General features: G+C 34.6%; 4 protein-coding genes and 1 long non-coding RNA gene across 6 annotated transcripts; 3 read left to right on the forward strand and 2 right to left on the reverse strand.

Moving 5' to 3' along the window:
* Positions 1 to 3,859: 3,859 nt before the first annotated feature.
* On the reverse strand, positions 3,860 to 8,856 carry Arf1 (ADP ribosylation factor 1). The gene is made up of 5 exons (XM_053753547.1): positions 8,699 to 8,856; positions 8,176 to 8,343; positions 6,767 to 6,876; positions 5,835 to 5,960; positions 3,860 to 5,125 (listed from the first exon to the last, which is right to left on the reverse strand). The coding sequence occupies exons 2-5, from the start codon at positions 8,321 to 8,323 to the stop codon at positions 4,961 to 4,963; spliced, it is 549 nt and encodes a 182-aa protein (XP_053609522.1). The 5' UTR covers positions 8,324 to 8,343; positions 8,699 to 8,856; the 3' UTR covers positions 3,860 to 4,960.
* A 482-nt stretch (positions 8,857 to 9,338) lies between these two features.
* LOC128674715 (uncharacterized protein) lies at positions 9,339 to 12,081 on the forward strand. Its single transcript, XM_053753546.1, has 8 exons — positions 9,339 to 9,467; positions 9,551 to 9,866; positions 9,990 to 10,188; positions 10,302 to 10,458; positions 10,604 to 10,811; positions 10,880 to 11,170; positions 11,446 to 11,627; positions 11,877 to 12,081. Exons 2-8 carry the CDS (start codon positions 9,759 to 9,761, stop codon positions 12,001 to 12,003), a joined length of 1,272 nt encoding a protein of 423 aa, XP_053609521.1. The 5' UTR covers positions 9,339 to 9,467; positions 9,551 to 9,758; the 3' UTR covers positions 12,004 to 12,081.
* On the reverse strand, positions 12,078 to 12,878 carry LOC128674717 (uncharacterized). The gene is made up of 2 exons (XR_008405190.2): positions 12,678 to 12,878; positions 12,078 to 12,588 (listed from the first exon to the last, which is right to left on the reverse strand). It is a non-coding gene; the product is annotated as an uncharacterized LOC128674717 (long non-coding RNA).
* A 475-nt stretch (positions 12,879 to 13,353) lies between these two features.
* Trm7-32 (tRNA methyltransferase 7-32) lies at positions 13,354 to 14,416 on the forward strand. Its single transcript, XM_053753774.1, has one exon. It carries the CDS (start codon positions 13,466 to 13,468, stop codon positions 14,336 to 14,338), a length of 873 nt encoding a protein of 290 aa, XP_053609749.1. The 5' UTR covers positions 13,354 to 13,465; the 3' UTR covers positions 14,339 to 14,416.
* Positions 14,417 to 14,504: 88 nt separating this feature from the next.
* LOC128674837 (uncharacterized) lies at positions 14,505 to 23,189 on the forward strand. 2 transcript variants are annotated; one of them, XM_053753772.2, is made up of 15 exons: positions 14,505 to 14,810; positions 14,914 to 15,991; positions 16,310 to 16,454; positions 16,968 to 17,258; positions 17,528 to 17,650; positions 17,870 to 18,021; positions 18,517 to 18,549; positions 18,929 to 19,016; positions 19,393 to 19,545; positions 19,916 to 20,066; positions 20,609 to 20,825; positions 21,731 to 21,857; positions 22,275 to 22,414; positions 22,689 to 22,801; positions 22,993 to 23,189. In XM_053753772.2, exons 2-15 carry the CDS (start codon positions 15,944 to 15,946, stop codon positions 23,099 to 23,101), a joined length of 1,890 nt encoding a protein of 629 aa, XP_053609747.1. In that variant the 5' UTR covers positions 14,505 to 14,810; positions 14,914 to 15,943; the 3' UTR covers positions 23,102 to 23,189. The 2 variants fall into 2 exon arrangements, with proteins under 2 accessions (XP_053609747.1, XP_053609746.1); XM_053753771.2 differs by lacking the exon at positions 14,505 to 14,810 and adding an exon at positions 21,369 to 21,428 and having other exon boundaries at positions 14,930 to 15,991.
* Positions 23,190 to 23,643: the final 454 nt, after the last annotated feature.

Consider the following 23,643-nt stretch of genomic DNA (forward strand, 5'->3'; position numbering starts at 1 on the left):
CGATAATAATTCTTCGATAGCTTTGTATTAAATTTATCATTAGGTACCGCCCGAATTTATAAGTTCGACCTGCTGCTTTCTACATCTTAGATAATGTTACTCGTATAATGTGACGGTGATAAAGCCATACTAACACGTACCCACATATATGCCAGTTACAAATATTAATTATTTAATTGCAATCATCAAAACATATAGTACCTTTGCAGTTTCCTCTGCTTTTTCCTTGCGATAAAAAAGGTCACATACAAACTACTCAATGTGCGTTTAGTCTCAAATGTATCTGTCTGAGTTCGCCAATAGTGTGGCCATATGGTCATAAGCATATTTATCGCTAAGTTACAAAATTTATTAAGTCATATGCTGTGGTCATATGACTCACCATTAAATTGACGTCTTCGAAGAAAAGGCTGCTGTGAAGTTTATTGCGCCGCTTTTTCTTCACTCGTGCGTTGGAAGCTGTCTCTATCTCCTCTAACCATTTTCTCGGTTTCTTCCTCAGCCGTTGAGCGTCAGAGCCCAGGATCCGCTCTCCTACCTTTTCGTCTCCATTTTGCTCGGTCATCGGCAACCCTAGTTATCAAATCATTAGCACGCATATCATCCTTATCGACATAATACTTACCAGCATTTCTTGGATATGCCACATCTGCCAAAGCCAGGCGGGAGCAGAATAGCCAGATATTTGTTCCCTAATAAATAATAATAAGCAGTTCTTTAGAAGCTGTATTCCAGTATAAACTGAAAAAAAAGAATTACTTTGATAAAGAGCCTTCATTGTTCCGTGGCCCACCCACTGCGCGATGACTATACTAGCTACCTATACATCTTTTAATCTAAGGTGAGAGGTAAATGACTTATAAGTTGAGTATTTATTCATAATGTAACCCTCTTCATTTCAGCATTCCAATAAGCTAAAAAACGGAAATGCCAATTTCATTCGGATATATATGAGTCTGCAGAGTCCCGGCCTTGAATTATTATTACAACGTAATTATTTTTAAATAATAAAGAAATAAGTACCTAAACAAAATATATTTCACGTGTAAAAATCCTATCATGTAACTATCCTTCACCATCAACACGAGTCCCAACTCAATCTAATAAATATGAGGAACCCTAATAAATTAAAAAAATAATCAGATCAAATATGAAAATAATTAAATGAATACTTAGTAAATGGTTAAAAAATTAAATGCATGAAGGAATTTAGACAAATAAACAATCAAACAAGACAATTAAATGTCTCTTTAATTCATCTGTTTTAGTAATAGTTTTAATATAGGTAGGTACGCTATTTATGAGTATTTTTTGTTCTGATTAAAGTATACTTATCAGGAATGCTTTGACTTCAAAATTGTGACGTCACAAGTTACCTATCACTGTCATACAATCTTCATATGATATTTTGTTTTAGACATCAACAAAATATCATATGAAGATTGTACAACACTTTTCACCCAGTCAACTAGCCCATTTATATCTTCTGTTTAGGTTCTACGAACGCTACGAGGAAAAGGGAAATTTTCGTAGCTGCTACAATTGTGGCTCGTAGCTTCGTAACAACAATACGTCAGTTACTAATTTCCATTAGGTAAGTACCAATACAGACTGACCAGCCCCACTAACGAAATAGATTGTGTTTGACTATGTTAAACTTCATAAGCTACCTATGTGCAAAAATCCCACATATTTATTACAATATACCAAACTCAGTCGTCCATGCTGTGTAAGAATTAAATAAAAAAAAAACACAAAAGGACAAGACGGAGACAAATTAATATCGTTATTTTTAACCTATGCGTACGGAAACCAAAAACTTAAGAACCATCAGATTTATTTTCAATCGAAATTTCATTCCACATTAGTTGGTACTTTGATATAGAAAACGAGAGCACTTATTGTGATGGGTGTTTGCTTGAAGATCCAAGTCGAGCCATTGGTCCGCACCTACGCCCACGTAAATCACGATTATGAATTATATTAGAAGGGAGGCGCTTGAATCACACGGGGATTGTATAGCCGCGACTCCGACCACGCTCACAGATTACTCTGACACCTTTATATAACTCCTATAATAGCAGCTTTCTCTGTCAGTTATCTATGTACTAAATCTATAAGAGAATTTAATGCGCTCTAGCGATATTTCTAGCAGGAAATATTTATTGATCGTTCCCAAATAAATTATTAGACTGGTTACATTTTGGTACGTATCTTTCTTGTTGCGTGTTTTATAGAAAGTAATCTTATCTGCGGTTCTTGAAGTAAGTAGTAATAGTAAAAACTTATTATAGCAGTAGCGCCATCTATTTCCGAATCCATTGCTCCGTTTTGACTTGAAAGAAACACTGATATAAAAACAAAAGAACCGCTCAGACATTTCCTCAATTTATGAATATTATTGTATTCATCAAAGCGTGAACTAAACGCAGCTTCATACGACGGCGTATGATCTAGTTTTCTAGTAGCTACTATTTATGACTATGAGTATGACTATGAAAAGTTCTCTTTCTTTTCAACGCAATATTGTTGGTAACTAGTAGGTAACTTAAATTATGAAGTCAATTTGTTTAAAATTTAAAATGTACTTAAATAACTTTAGTTCGCTCGGATTGGTAGATTTTATTATGCTTTATAATAACAATATACCTAGAAAGTAGACATGTAATTTCTTATCAACTCTACTAAAGTTACCTTTTTTGCAGGCCTTATATAACTTCTATCCTATAACTTGCTAAAAAAGGTGTAATAGTTATACGCTCTATTACAGACGTAGTTTAGCCATAGAAATAAGTTAAGTCATATAAATAACTTAACTACTATCCTATAACTTGTTTTAACAAGTTATATGATAAAGTAAATTTATATAGTTATATAGTAAAGTGCCTACATACTATACAAACAAGGTAGAACCTAAGTTTCCAACGGCTCCTCTTATTTCTATGGCTAAACTACGTCTGTAATAGAGCGTCCGAATATCCAATAATATCATTGATATCTGATAATAGTATTAATAATATCCTATAATAGCACAATAGGTGCACAGTATATATTATTTTTCTTCATAAACAATTTTTCAGCGATAAACGTCATATACCTACCTAATGTATAATAAAAAGTATGTAGATAGGCAACTGCTGTCGACCGCGGAGAATAGACACAATACATAAACAATTGTTATCAGACTATCAGTGAGTAGGTGACGGGCTAGACGGCCGCCGCCGTAATGTGGAAAACAGGAAATTTTGGCTGCTTTCCGAGATCCGTTCTTCCCTTCATTCCTTCCCTTTTCATAGTCATTAAAAATATTTTCATACTTAACCCTTGAGCGTCCGTCGTGGCGATCTTGTCGAAACAACAGTGAGATGGGAAGTCTTCTATTTTGTTCAAAAGAATAATGCGCTTAGATTTATGAAACTTCCTGCCCGAGTGCGAAGTTTGCTTCTCACTATCGAGTCGATTCGAAGTTGTGACCAAGGTTTCACTGCGAATCTACTCGATGGTGAAATATAAATAGCAAAAACGCACTACGCACACTGTACATAATTAACGGTCACGTGATTTTTACTAAAGTAAATTATATGGCACACACCAGCCACTACGTCTGTATCTTTTAATTTGTGTCGTCTGTATGTATAATGTTTTATTCTTGGAAAATGTCGATAAGATAGAGTACCTCTAAAAAGTATACTAGTCGCATCTATTGGCGGCAGAATGTATTTTTTGATAGCTCTCAATCTTAATAGTACTCTTATACTTTGATGTATTGTACCGTCATAATCGTTGTCATCGCCCAACGATTTTTATGTAGGACAAAGCACAGTGCCAAAGGATTATTTTTTAAAGCAAAAATCAAATATTTGTGAGGATATTTTATTCCATAATACAGCATTAAGACAAACCGGAATGTCACATTTCGCATTTTCATTATATTCGTCTTCATAAAATTAAAAAAATTCTATCCACCACACATGCCATAACTCCGTCCTTGGAAATGTGTTTTAACAATTTCTTCTAAATTATTATAAAAATGCTAAGTTATAATTAATTGTGTAGAGCAAAGTACCGCTGAGAATTCTGAGTATCGTTTCCCTGTAAGCGGAAACAATTCTCAAAATTACACCGTGTTTATCTATTACATATTATACCTAAATATTAGAAGTTAATCTCGGTTCGTCATGAGAAGTCAACTTTAAATGCAGGTTCGACACAACGAGCCGTCGCCAAGGGGGCCGTCTGTCGGAACAGAATAGTTTTCAGTGTAAAATACATAACAGCTTACCTATAACTTTCATAAAAATAAACTATCATCATACAATAAGTCGCTCAGGTTGAGTGGAATATGCACATAGATGACAGTTAGGAAAACATTAGTATATGGAGTCCAAAATCACAAAGCGATGTGTATAGGCAGCTACGTGGCGATGTCGTGAAACCGCATGTACCTGCTTCAACACGTGTCCTCGTCTACGCGTAGCCTGCATAGGACAATTAGGCAACTTCTACTAACAAATTAAAGGCAAAGGGAGTGAATTAACTTTAAATACTTTATTACGACAACTTATTCCACATTATAGTATACATATAAAACATGTTATGCTGTGATTCACTTTATCACGTGTCAGCTACACATACCTATCCACATCACAATGCGCGATCACTCAACAGTGTACACCGTGTCTTCCCTTCGTTTACTGATAATTATAAACAAAATTGTAATTTTGCGTTAAATTTACACACTATATTTTGTTCAACGTCAACAGGGATCGAACAAACAACGCACGACCGCGGCTCGATGTTCGATGGGCGATGTTCCCAGAGAGTGCGATGCCAGCTCGGTCGCCGGGTGACGCGTCAGTAATACATTTATGATTCCGCACATAATACATTGTATTTAGCAAATAAAGTTAACATATCTTAAACCATAGTCTCTTTCAGTAATCAGATTAGGGCGTCGCGGTTAGCGGTTGGCGTTCTTGAGCTGGTTGGAGAGCCAGTCCAGCCCCTCGTAGAGCCCGTCGCCGGAGGTGGCGCACGTGGCCTGGATGTACCACAGCCGGTTGCGCAGCGAGTGCAGCCCCAGCTTGTCCGTGATCTCCGCCGCGTTCATGGCGTTCGGCAGGTCCTGCGACCGGGCGGATACTGATCTTATTCTTATACTAATATTTTAAATTGTACAATTCTTCTCTTCAATTTAATTTTGAGAAGAGTTTTGATGATATTTGGAACACGTTTTAAAAGTGACATGACTTTACGAATACTGCTAATTAATAATAACAGTGTGCACTCTAATAAACTGAACTGTCAACTAGTGTGCAGTGCACTGAACGCTGCTGAACAAAAAACCAGTTTTTCTAACACCAGTCGATGAAAATTACCATAAATCAACCGATCTACAAACAAAGAACTCGACTTGTCAGGCCTGAGATTCGAACCAGCGCCTTTTTCGGACACAAATCAGATTGTCATAAAAACTGATTGAGTTTACTCAATCATTCACATTGAATCGAGTTTCAATATGCCAATGTACATTTACACACATACATTGGAAGTTATATGAAAGTTAAGTAAAAATTCAGATCCTTTACCATCAAAGGTAACAATCGCAAGATATTATGAAAAATATTCCTAATAAAGAGTGGAATCTGATTGTATTAGTACAGAAATTTTCATATTCACAAGTAGACATATCCACATAGTGTGAACTTTTAATGTGACTCACAAGGTATTGTTGTTCACTGTCCTACTAGATCTGAGGTCTAATATACAAATAGTAATTTCATGAGGCAATTTATTCTTTAATTTGATTGTTTTTATATGGTGTCGTATCTCACCTGTTTGTTTGCAAAGATCAAAAGTACTGCATCTCGTAACTCATCTTCACTTAACATTCGCATGAGCTCCTCGCGCGCCTCTCCGATACGCTCTCGGTCATTACTGTCTACTACAAAGATGAGACCCTGGAAATTTTTGTTCATACTTTAATGTGTTTCATATGCTTAAACTTATAAAAGGGAAATGAAAATGGTGCCTAACATTAAATTATTACCAAATACATTAGTCATCCAAACAAACTTGCTCAATAAATCATACAAAAATTATTTTAAAGTAGTTTTACACAGACTAAAGCCAGTAACTCTTAATTATACTGTGCCCATGCCTTTTCTTTATTCAAGATTATCAGCAGTCCAGCTCTCGGGTAAAACCATTATATACACATTACCCTTCCTCAGAAATCACACATCTCTTGGTGAAAATAATACAAAAATCTATCTAATAGTTTTTAAGTTTATAGCACTCATTCAGACAGGCAGACTCGATAGGGGGTATCCTTTTATTCTGGATTCATATATAAAGATCATGTTTGGTTTATCATGCAGATGAAATTGCTTTTAAATTCTAGTTTTTCATAAACAAATATATAATTTTGTTTACATAATGTAAAAAATAAATGAAGGCAACTATATAATATAGTAATGATGTCATAAAAACAGTTTTTGGATACCAAGAGATCTTGGTACATTTATTGCATGATGAATTTATTTATGTCCCTGAAGTTAACCATAGAGTAGTTTCCTCATTCGGATCCGACCATGGATGCAATAGTAGTAGTTGAAAATTAAGCCACTTCTGAAATAATAACTGTGTAGGACATGTGGAAGATGTTTTCTTGCAAGATTTGACATGGACAAACATAGGTACTAAGTAAACAAGTTAAATAAAAATTGTAATAAAAAATACATTTATATACAAAAATGGGGCTGACCTGTGTATTCTGGAAATAATGCCTCCACAATGGCCTAATTTTATCTTGACCGCCCACATCCCACACAGTGAAACTGATGTTTTTGTATTCTACAGTCTCCACATTAAACCCTGGAAAATATAAACAGTGTATAAAAAATAATTCATGTTCACTGACTATATTCTGAGACAATATTTAATATGTAAGACTCGAGGCAACCTTAGGCTGAGGTAAGGTCCGTAGTCAAGTAGTGATTGAAAATGCTCAAGCCTTTAACTTATACATTCTGGTTGGGGCTGCCTCAATAACACACAATTTCAAAAATTGTAGATTAATTTTCTTAGTTAGGCAGCCAGCCTTGAATCAAATCAAAAAGTAATTGATAAGTAGGTAGTACATTGTTCACATAGATGTTGTTGGATTCTACTTTTCAACATTAGTTTCAGACAGAAAAATAATACCCAAATCATGTTCTCTCCATTTCTCATTAACGACACTACTAACATATGATGGCAGTGTGGTATTTAAGCATAATCTCCGTAATCATTATTTAGGCATAATTACAATTCCTATTCATTTACATAGTATGTAAATAGACCAAAGCATTAAAGATGGAAAATGTTTTTTTTTTACTTTCCTGGATATTAGGAACTACAAAAGTATACAGGGATGATGGTATCTAATGCATAACCTTCAAAAAGTGTATAAAGTATAAGTAAGTAAAGTGTAGAGACTAACATCTTTTGTTCTACGACTTTTGTCTAAACATGATAAATACAAAAATTTTGTTTTTTTTTAGTTTTAACGTTGTTTCTATAGAACGATAAAATTTTGGGTTTGATACCAGTAACCCTGTATATGAAATAATGAAAGAAATCTATATTTTGTCCATATGTATATTTACTTAATTGCAAAAATATATATGTAGAGCATTATCTGTCTACAAAATGTTACGCTACAAAAAGATAAGGCAGAGCCCAATAAAGCTAATAAGAAAAAAATTATCAGTGTCTTTGCTATGAACCCAATAGCTAATTATGATCTGGTATCACTACTAGACATGTTTCGGGGCCTGACTCCTGTGGATTTCATGACAGTTATATCCTACCCATGAACTAAATTTCTTAATCACACTCATCCTCACGTCCAAATTTTTAGATTTATGATCATTGATATTAATGAATGAAATACCTACCTATGCAAATTTTTATAATGCTACCTTTTATCTCAATAATATCAAATGATGAGACCAAGCAATACGTCAAAGTTATTTAAAATTATTATTTCAGTTTGTTAAGTCACACAAGCTATGAGTATGTTAACAAGATAAATAGCTTTCATATTTCATCAAACAGTGTGTTACTTTTTCAGAAACAATAGATTTAATAGCACATATGCCAGTTTGACAAAACTAAACTGTAAATACTCACCAATCGTGGGAATTGTCGTTACAATTTCTCCTAATTTAAGTTTATATAGAATTGTGGTTTTACCAGCTGCATCCAAACCAACCATCAATATTCTCATTTCCTTTTTGCCAAATAGGCCTTTAAATAAATTTGCAAACATATTCCCCATTTTTCTGCTTTATTGATAGTCTGAAATAATAAATGATTATTAGAACATCGCTCTGAGTCATCCACCCAGGCTGCATATAACTTCAATCAATGATAATGACATGGCAAGTCGTTGTTGGCACTTTGGTCGTTAATATGGAAAAATACATGTGCGTAGCAAAGGCATAGGCAGTATTTGTATTTCGGTAACGTAAATTGCAGATATTTATACGATTTAGGGAAAACATGGGGTTACTAATTTAACCGACACCGCTGTAGGTCCTAGCTGCGGTCACCACCCTCTGTTGTAATTTTAATATTACGTAAATATCCACACACTAATCACTTTTCTATAGACCAAATCACCACTTTCTCTCTATGATTATATATTACTTACATTTTCAGGAGGAAATAACTTTATTCAACAAGAAAAACGCTTCACTTCACAGAATTCTTTACAATTCGCTCGCTGGATGTCAAAATGGCGGCGAACGTGGAAGTTGTTCGTGCCTATGCCACGTCTCGGCAAAAAGTGGCCAGTAACAAAAATATTCTGAAAAATTTTACTACAAAATATAAAATCATGGAATAGGAATATTACGCAAAACTCAGCGCAGATGGCACTACTAGTACAACTAGGGTTAACAAACATTGCCAATGGAGGCAAAAAGCGCTAAGCGGGGAGTATTACTGCACATTTATCCCACCAGAGTAACAGCACTGTATATTAGGTACACAAAAGCTTCACCGAATTTTGCTATGTCGATTAAAACGTTTATTTTAGAGTACTTTATTAATCCTTTCATTATGTAAGCATTCGTTTGTGAAAATATAAAACAATGTAGCATATTCGGGTGTCGGAATATTGGGAAAATTCGTTTTCCATAAGATAAATAAACTTCGAAAACTATGGAATACGCCTCACGCTATAAAATTTTCGAGCCAGTAAACGGTCGAAAAAAAGCTCGGAACACTTCACACGTGAAGACTTATTAAAATATGGACTTCATACAGGCAAGATCTTCAGTCAAAATCAAGTTTATATCAGTTTATGACCACAGTTTACCAAATAATGCAGAACATAACCTAAAATAGTGTTATTATTTTCAGGATAATCCACTAAATCCTTCCTTTTTCCTTTAAACTCGGACCACGATTGCGTAAAGGTATTTTTGATCGTAATCTGGCGCTTTTTGCCTCCGTGCAATTTTTCGGTTCAATTTGTATCGTGTATCCCTTTCTGTTGCAGTGACAGATGACAGATTGCAATCAATCAAATCGATCAAATTACTCACTGAATCTACTACACTCTACACTACCTCTCAACCTCAACCTCAACTCATTCATTCCATTTTGAGCCATTTTCTTGTGCGCTCACTCGTAAGTGCACTGTAAATTTCGCCAACGCAACGTCAAAAAAAAAAAGTTCTGTTTTTATTTTACAAGCTACAAGCATAATGTATGATTTAAATGATTGGTTATCGAAACCCCCGAAATACACCACTTTTAGAATTAACATTCTCAGACAGTTTGAACATGAAAACCTAAAAAAATTTTTACTGAAGGTATGTGGAACGCTTACTGTATTTTGTTATCTTTACAGACCATACTTACAATACAGACAGTCAAATCGGTATGGCTTTATGGCTATCTCATTGCTCGGAAATTAACATTTTTATTTGTTTCAGCAAAGTAAAGAATTGAATTGTGCTGAAAATATACCCAATTTTTATCTGTTAAGACCAGATTGCCTTGTAATTGAGCAGTGGCCTAACGATTTAAAATTAGAGAAGGGAGCCAAACATGTTGTAGTTGATGCTTTGTGTGCTGCTGCCGTACTAAGGGGAGCTCATGTGTTTGCCCCTGGAGTTATGGGGGTACCTTCTGGTAACTACCCACCTGAGTAAAATATACTGTACACATTTTACACTAACAAAAATATTTTTTAAAGAAAGACAACATTGAATTTAATCCTTAACTACATACTTTCATTTTTATAGGTTCCCAAAAAGGGGATATAGTGGATATTTATGGTGATATCACAGGACAATGTAAACGGGGCTTAAAAGTTGGCTATGATGGAAAGAAACAGTATGTGGGCACAGGCATTTTAAAAATGACAAGAAATGACTTATTTGAAAATGGAGTACAGCCAAGGTGAATTGATGATTTTTTTGTATTAGCAACAAAACACAGAAATAGTCAAGTTAAATATGGTAATGTTATGTGTTTGGCAATAACAAACTAAATACATAAAATACATACATAGAATTACAACGTAAATAACATATTATAATTTTAGTGGAATAGCTGTCCATACTTTATTACCAGCATCCCGGCTACCTGTAATTAATGAAACTTTGTATCCAAAAGGAGCTATCTTATTGCAAAACCTCCCATCAATAGTTTGTGGATGGGTAGTGAATGCTCAGCCAAATGAAGTTATCCTGGATATGTGTGCAGCTCCAGGGAATAAAACAACACATTTAGCTGAAATGTCCAACAATGAAGTGAGTGTAATTTTGACTATTTAGATGTTTTCTTTTTTTATGATTTTTATTGCATTTTCTATTTATAGGCCATCATAATTGCTTTGGACAAAACACAGCAAAAAGTAGCTGCTATAAAAAATAACTATGAAAACCATGGTATCACCTGCATAAATGCTTATGCATTTGACTCTACAAAATGCTTTTCAGAGAAAAGTAATGGAATAGATCTGGGACCACCTTTTCCTTCAAACAGTTTTGATAAAATTCTTCTTGATGCTCCATGCAGTGGACTTGGACAGAGACCTCAACTTTTAAACAAGATGACACCAAAAATGCTGCAGTCATATAAATTTGTTCAGAGGAAATTATTAAAATCCGTAAGTACCTATACTGGATGAAATGTACAATAATAATTAATTGGTAAAGGGATCTAATGGACATTTCAGGGTTTGTAAGGTTAAAATGTTGTTTACTTTCCCAAAGTATAGACTTTGGAACTTTGGCTAAACAAATATATACGGTCAGGGATTGGCTTCAAAACTGAAACTGGACTAACTGAAATTTATTAAAAGGTATTATGTTTGGCAGTATTGATGTTCTGTTGCATACACTGAAATTATGTGTAGATCTGCAAAAATAGTTTTGTTTACAGGCAGTAGAAGTACTCAAAGTTGGTGGGAAATTAACATATAGTACATGCACAGTAACTGAAGATGAGAATGAGGGCATTGTGTCCTGGGCACTAGAAATGTTTCCATGTTTGTCACTGGTTTCAGCTGAACCCCTTCTTGGTGGTCCTGGATTACCTAATTGTGGTCTAACAGAGCAGCAAAGGTAGGACTTAATTATTTTTTAAGAATTCTTTAAATAGCTTCTTTGAACTGTCATTTTCATATTGTAATTGTACTTACCTGAAATTACTCAAACTTTTGGATACAAAAATTTTACACCATGTCAAAATACATACATAAATACATATAAAAATAGAGATATTTGCTAAATCAAGCATCTGAAAGCATGTAAAAATAGAAGAGGCACATATACAGTAAGGACTGCAAATAATCTTTTGTATTCAAATTCCAGAGCAATGGTGCAACGATTCAATCCAACTGATGATAGCTTAAGAATCGTGGATCCTATTTATAAGGACACAATAGGATTTTTTATTGCACAATTTATTAAAACAAACCCTCTTCAGTTTTCTTTATGAGTTTCCATATGTATGATGTACATGAATATGTGAAAGTGTTTCTTTGTAAAGTTTATTAAAATAAAAAATGGTAATTTGTGTTTTCTTTTACTTTTATCAACAGCTAGGATAATCCTAAAAAATATATTCAAAAAATGCTAGGAGTCACATAAAAGTTTGAAGCATACATGGGTACCTATGTTATACTTTTTACATAATCTACTTCAAAAACAAGGTTTTTTAGAAGAATGTAATTTTGCCAACAAGTCGGGTAGGTACCTACTGTCGTCAGAGATATCCTTGAAATTACTCCGTAGTACTTACTAAATCCATGGAGATATCTTGTTTGTTGTTAGTTGTACTTTGTAACAGTTTGTACCATACAGTACTGTTGAATTATTCCTTATATACTTCTTCTGTTGACTGGCAACACTGGGTGTTTATCATCCAATCGAGACCATTTTATTAGCTATGCAATACCAAAAAAAAATGTACCTACCTAACTAATACCTAATGTATAGTAAAATCATTTTTACACACACATCGAGTATACTTTTAAGACTTCAATTTTAGACCATGAGAAAACTGAAGGGCAGTTAACTGGTCCTGAAAATAATAACACCATTTTATGTTAGGTTCTGCATTATTTGGCCAACTGTGGTGGTGATAAACTTGATTTTGACTGAAAGCCTTACCTGTATGAAATCCATATTTTCATAAGTTTTTACTTCAGGTGTGAAGCGTTCAGAGCATATTTTTGACCATTTACTAGATCGAAATTTTTACAGCGTGTGGCGGTTTCCAATAGTTTTCGAAGTTTTTTATCTTTTGGAAAACGATGTTTCCCAATATTTCGACACCCGAATATGCAACACTGTTGTATATTTTCACAAACGAATGCTTACATAAGGAAAAGATGAAAAAACAAAAATAATCATAATATATTAAATAAAGTACTGTACTAATAAACGTTTTCATCAACTTGTCAAAAGGCGGCAGTGCTATTGTTTACCAACCATACAGTGCTGCACTCTGGCGGGATAAATGCGCATCAGTACTCCCTATTAGTAGATACGTACCTACCTAATAAATCAATGGACAAACATTACTTTCCATGGCCAGCAAAAAAAATCAATGTCACAAATTTATATTTCTAAAATCACTAAAGACTAGGCCTCTTAGGCCTTAACTGTTTTATATCCAATACAGACGTGGCTTAAGTCTTCTTTATTCTTCAGTGGACTATAGCCACTTATTACAAAAATTATTTTAAAAAAGACTTGGCTGTATGGGCTAGTACCCTTTGCCTCCCCAATGAAACGACGGAATATACAAAAAAAAACATAGACTGTCAAAACAAAATGACATTTGCGTACCTAGTGAAGTGGAACTCGAAGTAGGTACAACTACCTAACTACTAGAAAAAGTATGAGAAAGTTTTTGTAGTTTAAAGTTTAGTCTAAATAAACAACACATTTTGAAAATGGGTAAAACGTCGAAGGATAAAAGGGACATATACTATAGGTTAGCTAAAGAAGAAGGTTGGCGTGCTAGAAGTGCATTTAAACTATTGCAAATAAATGAAGAGTACAACATATTTGAAGGCGTTTTGCGAGCTGTAGACCTTTGTGCAGCGCCAGGAAGTTGGAGTCAGGTACTAACCAAGAAATTAAGAAAAAACACTACAGATGACGATAAGGTTAAGATAGTGGCCGTCGATTTACAGGCCATGGCGGCTTTACCTGGGGTTAAACAAATACAAGGAGACATCACAAAGCTATCTACAGCAAATGAAATCATCAAAGAATTTGAAGGACTAAAAGCTGATTTAGTGGTATGCGATGGCGCTCCCGATGTGACAGGGCTTCACGATATCGACGAATATGTGCAATCTCAGCTTCTATTGGCTGCCTTGAATATAACCACACATGTGCTTAAAGTTGGTGGCGTATTTGTAGCCAAAATATTCAGAGGAAAGGATGTTACACTGTTATATTCACAGCTAAAACAATTTTTTGAATATGTTACAGTCTCAAAGCCTAGAAGTTCGAGAAACTCTAGTATAGAAGCTTTTGTGATTTGCCAGAACTATCAGCCACCAGAAGGATACACACCAACTATGGTTAACCCACTGTTAGACCACAAATATTGTGATTTTAATCAATTTACTGGTCCAAATAGGTTCATTGTACCATTTAATGCATGCGGTGATTTAAGTGCATATGACTCTGATACTTCATATCCTTTATTGTTGGAAGGACAAACTAGCTATGAATATAAAGAGCCTGTTCAGTCTCCTATAAACCCCCCATATAAGGAAATACTAGAGAAAACTAAGAACATGCAATTAAATTAAATGTATGTTATATATTTACCAATTTTCAATAAGTCATAGGAGTATGTACTTTAATCATAATACATTAATAAACAATAAGTTTATGTTGTTTTATTTTTTTATTTATCTATTTTTAGGCAAGCTCAATTTTTTGACACAATTTTGTACATTAAGATAGCTATCCAGTAATAAATATTGGCTATCCAATAATTTTTATTGTGCAATTGTTTATTCTTAGTCTTATTTCTCTATAAGTCTCTGTTTCCAAGGCAACTGTTATGTTCTCACTCCTTACACTCTCATCTTTCGTTTTTCCTCTTCCCCTGTATGTAATAATTATGTTATTTTTTTTTCATTACAAACATGTTATTATACATATAACAGGCTGAAAATCACTAACAGATGTGTATGAACATCTGGACAAAATTGTGAAACAATCACACTTGGCCAGACATTGCTTACTCGTCTGTCTTGCTTGTGCTGGAATAAACAGGTACTGGGTAGCCAATTATTATTTTATGCTAAAACTAGTATGGTTTTGAAGAACTAGTATGGTTTTGTTGTTGAATTTTTTTTTTCATATATTATAATTTCAGATATTTTTTACTTTGCTTCAAAACTACAAATGAAACATGGACATTTGAAAAAATGGTCAGGTAAAGGCATGGATTTATGGGTATAATGGGTAAAGATCAGGGACATTTTTTGAACATTTGCTGTTGACACCCTGGCAAAGCTTTCGTTCAATAGGATATCGCATTAGAGGCTGCTACATTAACTGCTGTTTGAGCTCTTGGGTGATTTTCCTATCTTACTGATCAAGATTTTTCCTGTTGTTGTGGGTGGTGTTAGTAGTAGTTACAAATTAATTCGGAAGCACCCACAGAAATAGATCGAGGAGTACTCCAAGGTGGGTACCTTGGAGTACTACAACTGGGTAGTTGGGATCTATCTGGCTTTACAAACCTGTGTTAAAAACATGGATTTATCAATCGATCGAATCCAAAGATCAACCACAGATATAATAACAATAATAGATTTATGGAGTTATATGCATGGAATTAGCATGGGTTTAATAAGTATTACGGAGTACCTATTAATACCATGGGAATTAGTAGGTACTCCGTATCAACAAAAAATAATAAGAAATAGGCAAGTCCTCTTGTATCAATCGATTATCGAAACTTTTTTTTGTAAAAGAACTGGCCACTTATTTTAACCATAGAGTAGCTTTTTATTATAGGCACTTTTGTCATTAGATATAGTCAATCGCTAGAGCAAATTCGAAGTTATTAAAAATTGTTTAGGATTTTCAAAATTTCTTATGCATTTAATCGCCGACACGACTCTTCGCAAGAACATGGCGTCTCATATATTATGAAAACAAAATAGAACTTCCGAGTTTATAATGAAAGGACGAGTTGAGAAATAGGAGTTTCAAATTTAAATTATGCACCTTAGTCTCGCTTCTCTGTCTGAAACACGCGTGCTGAATAGGCTCGCTCAGCTTGTGCAGTAGACAGGGGCATACAGAGAGCGGTGGTGAGAGGTCAGTAGGCTAGGTGACGTCTCACCCACAGCTGGTCATTATTGTGTTGACCGCTAAGGTGCAAATAAATCATCAAAATGGGGGTCTTTAAAATGCCTACAGTTCAAGAGTTCTTAGATAAAAAGGTAAGCATTTGAGTAGGTACCTAAGCCGATTCCTTAAAATATTATTTTCAATAGATTTAAGCACTGCTTTTTTGACGTGACAACGTCTTAAATTAGGTTGCGGCTGGGAGTCACTTATGAAAAAGTGTAACGCCCGGTAACGTTACGATGAGTCACCGAACGAGAGAGAGGCCCGCCGAATGCCTTGCGTCTCTCTCCCACTCAACTATGATCGGTCTGCCGCGCGCGTAAGAAGACGTTGTCACGTAAAATCTTCGTCCGTAAAACCGACTTTACAGGCAACCATTTTTTTGTTAACGTGAGTCCTAATAATTTCAGGTTTGCTATGATCCAAAAAAGACCCCAGTATGGGAGTATTTAGAAGAAGAAATGCTTGCAAACATCGACAAAAAACCATACAACAAAAAAGTCGGGGCATGGCTTAAGTACTTGAGAGATTTAAAATATTATCAATACTGTGAAGGTATACCTAACATACCTAACATTATACATACCTATTCAACTTTTTAATATGTTTACATAAAGGAATCTTTCGTTAAAACCTGAATTCTGAGTGATTCCACTGTAAAGCGAAGCAAAGCTCATAATATGTATTTACATATCTAAGTAGGTTAGGTACCTATATATCATATACTCCAACTACTCGAAAGTCGTGTCACCGTCTTATTTGATGATTTTTAGGGTTCCGTACAGTAACAGATGAAAATGAAACTTTATAAGGTCATTTTTTTGTCCCTGGCACCCTTAGGATAATGTCGTTTGATAATGATGTGCGCAAGTTCTACTCGAACTAGGTGGAGGTGGAGAATAGTGGATCATTCCAATTTTATTATACCTACCGTGCCCTCAGCCATGACCATGAGCTACATAAATATACCTATTAAGGCTAAATGGTCTGTGACCTAGGTATTACCAGGGCCTAGATTCTATTTTGATAGTCTTGTTTTTTATTATTTATTGTTTTATACCTACTTAGAGAGAAAAGTACTACAGAGATTGGAAATAGAGGTTGGTCCTGCATGGTACATAGAGCTCTCGAGTTACCAAAGAAGTGTTCTTGCCTGTCTCAGTAGCAATATCCATCAAGACATACTGGAAGGTACACCAAATCGTGTTCGCCAATCTTTAAGAAACCTTGGTGTTACCTTGAAGATTCCGAAGAAGATGCTAATTCGAGCAATGAAGGAGAGTGAAAATGATATTGGAATTTTCATATGGTGTCTTTACACGGCATATTATAAATCCCCACCCAGCGAGCCTAAAAAAAGTTAGTAATATTCGAACCCAAATAATATTAATGCAATAATTTAGTATTTTGAAATATATATTGAAAAATCTTCCCGAGATTACTGTTGTGTATTACCTATTATAGAGAAACAGCACATAATTTACTTATAGTCCTCATTTTAAATATTTAGATCATTCCATACCTATGTTACAAATATTGAAGCAGAGTAGCGCCGACTCGTGTGTCCGTGAAAAAGTTAATACAAATATTGCTAAAACCCTAAAGCACCTTTTATTTTTAATTTTTAGCTTATAGTATGAACGCAATGATTCTGATGTCGTCGTTAGTTTTCATCGACTTAGAGGAATGTATAACCAGTCTGGAGAATTTGGTGAAGCTGAAGAAGCCTTCCCCACCAACATCGCCAAAACGTATCGTATTCTTATTAGCTTTGATTATAGCTCTTATCATGTGTTTCTCTATCATTTTCATTACTGGTCTTTTGGGTATAATTTTAAAAATACTTAAACTTATTTGAATTTTGTTGATACGGCTGTTTGTAACACCGCTGTGGGAAGTTTATTACATTTGTTATTTGTAAATGTATACCTAGAGTACTTAATTAAGTAACCTATTAATTATATTTTCAGCACAAAAGAAGCCTGTTGTACCTACTTGTCGCTATGGTGTATATTTACAGAAACCTAAAAATGTACAATTATATTCTAACCATTCTTCTGGAGATGAAAAAAAACCTGAAACACCGAAACTTGATTATAAATTTCGATTGCGAAGTCAAGCGGTATAGTTGTATTTAAGCTTTATTGCAATTTGTACGAAAATGCAATTGTTGCTCCTTTTTATGATTATTATTATCAAATTTTGATAATGCCCTGGATACTTAGTTCTAGCGGAGAATAACCCTGACGATCACATCTATGATATGCGATGATTATGATAGGAACATCCTACAGTCATTTGCAATTATCGTTAGGGTGCAGCTCCAACAATCCACCAGAAAAAATTAGCCACGTTCTATCTCAGCAGTGCGACTTTGACAATAAGTATACAATCTGCTATTTTATATATAATTTTGAGAATCTAAATTTTAGATCCCTAGGTAGGTGGGATAATTGGTGGATATCGAATGATTTCACATTAATGTAGCACTCTAACTGGTTCGATGTACGAGTACCTACCTACTTATATCACAAAATATGTCGACGCAGACCGTCGGGATCAGCACTTTTACTTTTTATACACCCTTATATATAAGTACCTATTAATTTGTTTACAGAGTTATACAGCTTTACGCATGGATCACAGTTTTGTAAGTATAACTTCTTAAATATAATACATAAGTAGTTACGTACATTAAATTACATACAACACGACTACCTATAAGATTTATTCAAGATCAAGATACAGGCTTAAGTTTAGTGTCGCTAGAGCCCTCACAAGTTATTTATCAGAATGTGTGTATGTATTCTTTCGATAACACGTCAAAGCTGACGAAATTAGCCTAAGCCTAATCATATCGTTTAGCAACATATTTATGGAGCTAAATAGATATGATTGTATTGTATCAAACATTCGTTCCATACCGGAGACCATTAAATGGTCTGTGTTCCATACGGACTTGGATTGCAATTTCACTTTCAGAGTATAATTTTTTCTTTACTAATACCTGTGCTAATAATTGTTTTCAGCTGAAAATACGTAAAGAGAGAATCAAACGAGATAAAGGCGAGACGAGAGTTTGTAATTTTAAATTCTGGGAACCGCCAACTGGTCTACGTTAGTAATTTGCTTATTATTTAAATTTAAACTAATGTAGATTATGTCCATCGAACCACCAGATGTGCAGCTGTGTATGTGTATGATTTGTCAATATATATATTTATATGACATATATTATTATAAGTTATTTATTTATATAGTACGCCAATGTAGCCGAGTCGTGACTGAGTAACAAGGAGAATTTGCTGATTAAGCAGCCTCGCGAATCAATCGTTCTTTGATTTTGTTTAAAGCTGGTTTAAGAAAGTCTGTCTATGGCAATATATAGTAATGTCGATGGCACTATTCACACTGTTTGATTTTTGTACATAGTATAGGTTAAGGCTTGTTGTAAGTATTCACTTAGATTTTAAATAAAATTTTAATTTCACAGGCAGTGCTGATCCAGCAATGGCAGCGTATGCAGGAAAGATGAAAATGTTAAAAATAAAAGCCAAACAAAAATATAAAGCTCCTTATAAAAATATCCAATATCAAGTTGGCGGAGTTTCGTTTAGTGGAGGGAAACCGAACTATGTTTTGTCAAGTTTGTATTTTATAGCTATTTTTTAGGCCGACAGATGCACATCGAACGCCGACATGTCATGACTGAATAGCCAGTAGATTCTGCATGAAGTCACTTAATATTATTATTAAAATCGCTTGATTTTAATAATAATAATAAGCTCCTATATTAACCTCCCTGAACAAGCCGAGTTTTAGGCAGACCACTAGCCACGTGGCTAAGCAACATGGAAAAAGAGATACAGAATCACAGCTCACCCCAGACGAGGAGACCTGACCCTAAAATAAAGTCAAAGTATTGACGAAGCAGAAGTATTGGCCACCTACATCACAATTTCGAGAAAACATGCAGATAATGCCGTACCATTAATAACAGCTCTGTAATTTTGTAGGCGTTGGCATGTTAACCACCGGATACATTCCCATCAACGCAGGCATCGTGTGTATTGGCAATGAGAACGTGACCACTCTTCATGGATACTGGATGTTTCCCAAAACTGTCATTAGTAAATGTGACGACAAGTGCGATTGTCTACGAAAATGGTAGTTATGTTGTTATTTTTTGAAACCTAAAGGCCAGTGCATACCGAATACAAGTTATAATAATAAACCACGAAAAGCTACCTACAACGTAGTCAGACACAATTCCATACAACCACAACAAATGCACATCATGCACTAAGTGTTACGCATAGTGTGCACCGCGGCCTAAGTTATATGGCAAAATGTTTATTTTAGGGAACCCTTAAAATATTAATCCACCTAGGCTGTCTGTCAAGATATCTTTACGCGTGTCTATGAGAATAGAATAATTCTTTATTTGATTTACTTAAACATGCCCACTTGAGCAAAAGAAGAGAGAGGGCAAAGTGAATAACTGTAAATTGTTAAATCTGAAATTTTATTTTACACACAGACTAACACAAAAGCTCTGTACTTGATACCTATATTTATTAATAATTTGAACATTATTAATAAATATAGGTATCAAGTAAATCTCCAAAACTAGTGTAAGTATGTAATAAAAAAGCTTACGATTTATAAACAAAAAACAAAATGTCTGTACCTAACAAAACTTATTTCAGGGAACAACCAGTCATGGAGTATTTGCAAAAGTCGAAATGTAGGTGCGGACATCTGTACGATTATTACCATGAAGGGAAACCTGATGAAATTTATATCAAGCCACCAACGGAGCATGGGCCTTTCACTATAGACAAGTCTAAGATTTACCAAATGGATCCAATGGAAGATTTCATCAAAGATACTGTCAGAGACGCTGTTAAGTCTGCAGATGACTCGGTAAACTATCACATAGTCGTTAATTATATAAATTCATATCTGCGTTATTTGTACATACCTTCATTGCGCGTGCTCCGACTCCGACGTGGTACTTGACCAATTATGGTCAATACTAACAATATTATAAAGAGAAAAGATTTGTTTTTCTCAAACTATTGGACCGATTTTAATGAAATTTGGCACAGAGATAGCGAAGCGTCCAGAAGTAACTTTTTATGTTTTTAATCTAACCGAGCGAAGCCGGGACGGGCCGCTTGTATTAGAGACATTACAGAAATAACAAAATCCATGTCTTCCTTGCTTGTTTGAAAGCCAAAGAAGACTCAGTATAGAATGACAAAGGATACTTAGGATAGGACCACACCATGTCCTCCTGTGGATATCGAACGAGCGACTAAGAGAACATAGCTAGGCAGCTGATTGACAATAGCATTCCTAAGACAGATGATGACAGGCAGGCCGCCGATCGTAAGATCACACAATCTTTAAAATATTATGTTAAATATGAAGAGGTTGTAACTTGTGATAATTACATATTTGTAGTCGGAAGCTTCAGAGCCCACGCTCGCCGCTACCGGTCAACGTTTACAGGATCTAGTGGATGTACGTAATACGTATAGTTAATTTATTTTGTTCTATATTATATAATAAGTTAACTATTTCATTGCTCTGTTCTATTTTCGAAATTGAACCATTTCAAAACACCACCAATTTTCTGTTGATATGATTTAAATGTATAAATTTATCCTTCTATAGTTCTATGTATCGGTGGATTAAATTCAGTGGATCATAGAGAAATGAAGAAGCCTTTATACCCTGCCGGATTACTATGTTGATTTTTCCATCTCATTTATAAAGGGTAGAAAATAAAATGTATACCTATTTAACTACTGTTCATATTGCAGGCATTCCTAGCGGATCTCTCGAACACGGCTCTAATAATACCACATTTGCCAGACGCTTGCTTATTGAACAACTTGCAAGAGTGGGTTAGAAAGAGAGTATTCGGTCCTCTTACACAAAAGGAACACAGTACGTTTCTAGAATTTTAACTATTCTAACCTATAAGTCTTGCCACGAAAAGTAAAGGACAATCTTTGTTTTATTAGATTTTGCCCAATTCTCAGTAATGCAATTACTTATTTTACGACACACAAGTGCAATGTAATGTATACTTCTAGATAACCGTATCTACATTTATATAGTCTAAGATTCTTGGAACCTTTTTTCAAAAAAGGGTTGTCGAAGAAATGGTTGAAATGGTTCCAGAACGGGAGCATCGATCGAAAATTACACATCCAAACGATCGCTTCGGTGACACTCCAAATCCCCGGGGCACGCAGATTTTTCATTTTTTTTATGTTATTGCCTGTATCTATATCTATAAGTTGGTATTTGTTTTGTTATTTAAAATAAGTTTTATGGTCAGGAACGATTTCGCCTTTTCAGACCAAATGAAGTTGCAATCTCTTCGGCGATGGTTGGATCTTAAACATATGGACTTCCGAGCGCGAGCTGGCATGATGCCCTTCACCCTCACAGAACTGGATCACATGGACTGGTCCTATCGCAATCAAGTTCAAGTATTGGTGCGTGTTCTTTTTAAAAGCTTTTAACTTGACTTATAATTTTGACTACAGTAAGAACCTATATTACAAAAAATTAAGACAAGCTTAAAATTAAGACAAACAGGCTAAGAATGAGGTTTGTGTTCAAAATTGTGACACTTTTAATAATATGCCGTCCATATGAAACAGTTTAGTTTTCGCTTTAAAGTTTAGTTTGCAAATGTTCACGACAATTATTAAACTGAAAAAGCTATAGGTGTTTAGCAATTTTAGAATTAAAATTGGTTGTTCACAGTTCTTGAACTTGCTAGAGGATTTCACTGTAAGAAACCAGTTGAAGCAAGTTGAACAGGCTCGTCTCTGGTGGCCCACGATGAAATACGATGCCTATCCGAATAAATCTTTTCGGTAAGTTGTAATAAAGTTTGAAAAGGAGACCAGAATGTTGGAAGAAATTGGCTCGAGACCAGAATGTTGGAAGAAATTGGCTCCATAGCAGACCAGATAGTGAAATTTCTACGGGTGCGAAACTAGTTGGCCACAGCTAGTTAAATGTTGAATATAGCAAAGAGTAGTTTTAAAAGATCTTTTTTTTTCAGGGATGTATTTTTTACATATATGCCTAGCCGACTGAAGGACACTTTCATGGTGAATCCCTACAGTTCCGAAAACACCCCTAAATGGGGAGCTAAAACGTGCCCCTTGTGAATTCGGTGTCTATTTTCAATTTGTCCTTTTATTTCTATAACTCGATCTGTATTTAATGTACTTCGTTGATGTAAATTTGTTAAAGTTTTGTGGTTTTCTGTAACGTTAGTATATTGGATAGTATATATTGTTATTTTGTGAATTTAGGTGAAAGTCTTTTATTCCGCTTAATTTTATGACAAAAAAATCTGTATCATAGACATTCAACTGTAATAAATGTAGGATGTTAAATAAAATGTACGTATAAAAATGTGATGTGAAATATATATGAAACATTAAGTAATAAATGTTTATCCATTTCACAAAATTGTTTTAATTTGCTGACCACAGTCCTAGCAAATACTACTTCCGATCATCTATAATTAATTCCTTCCGGGAATAACTAAGTGAAAAGTATATAGAAATACCAAGGATATGAGCGTCCATCCCATAACATGATGAGTAATATTACGGAGATTATATTACAAAATCATTCCCACCAAAATTTATTACGAAAAATAGCAGACGTTGTGGTTTTTAATTTAAAGCTTTTAGTCCATGAA

This window comes from Plodia interpunctella, chromosome 13, assembly GCF_027563975.2.
Source record: "Plodia interpunctella isolate USDA-ARS_2022_Savannah chromosome 13, ilPloInte3.2, whole genome shotgun sequence".
In the NCBI taxonomy this organism is placed as follows: domain Eukaryota; kingdom Metazoa; phylum Arthropoda; class Insecta; order Lepidoptera; family Pyralidae; genus Plodia; species Plodia interpunctella.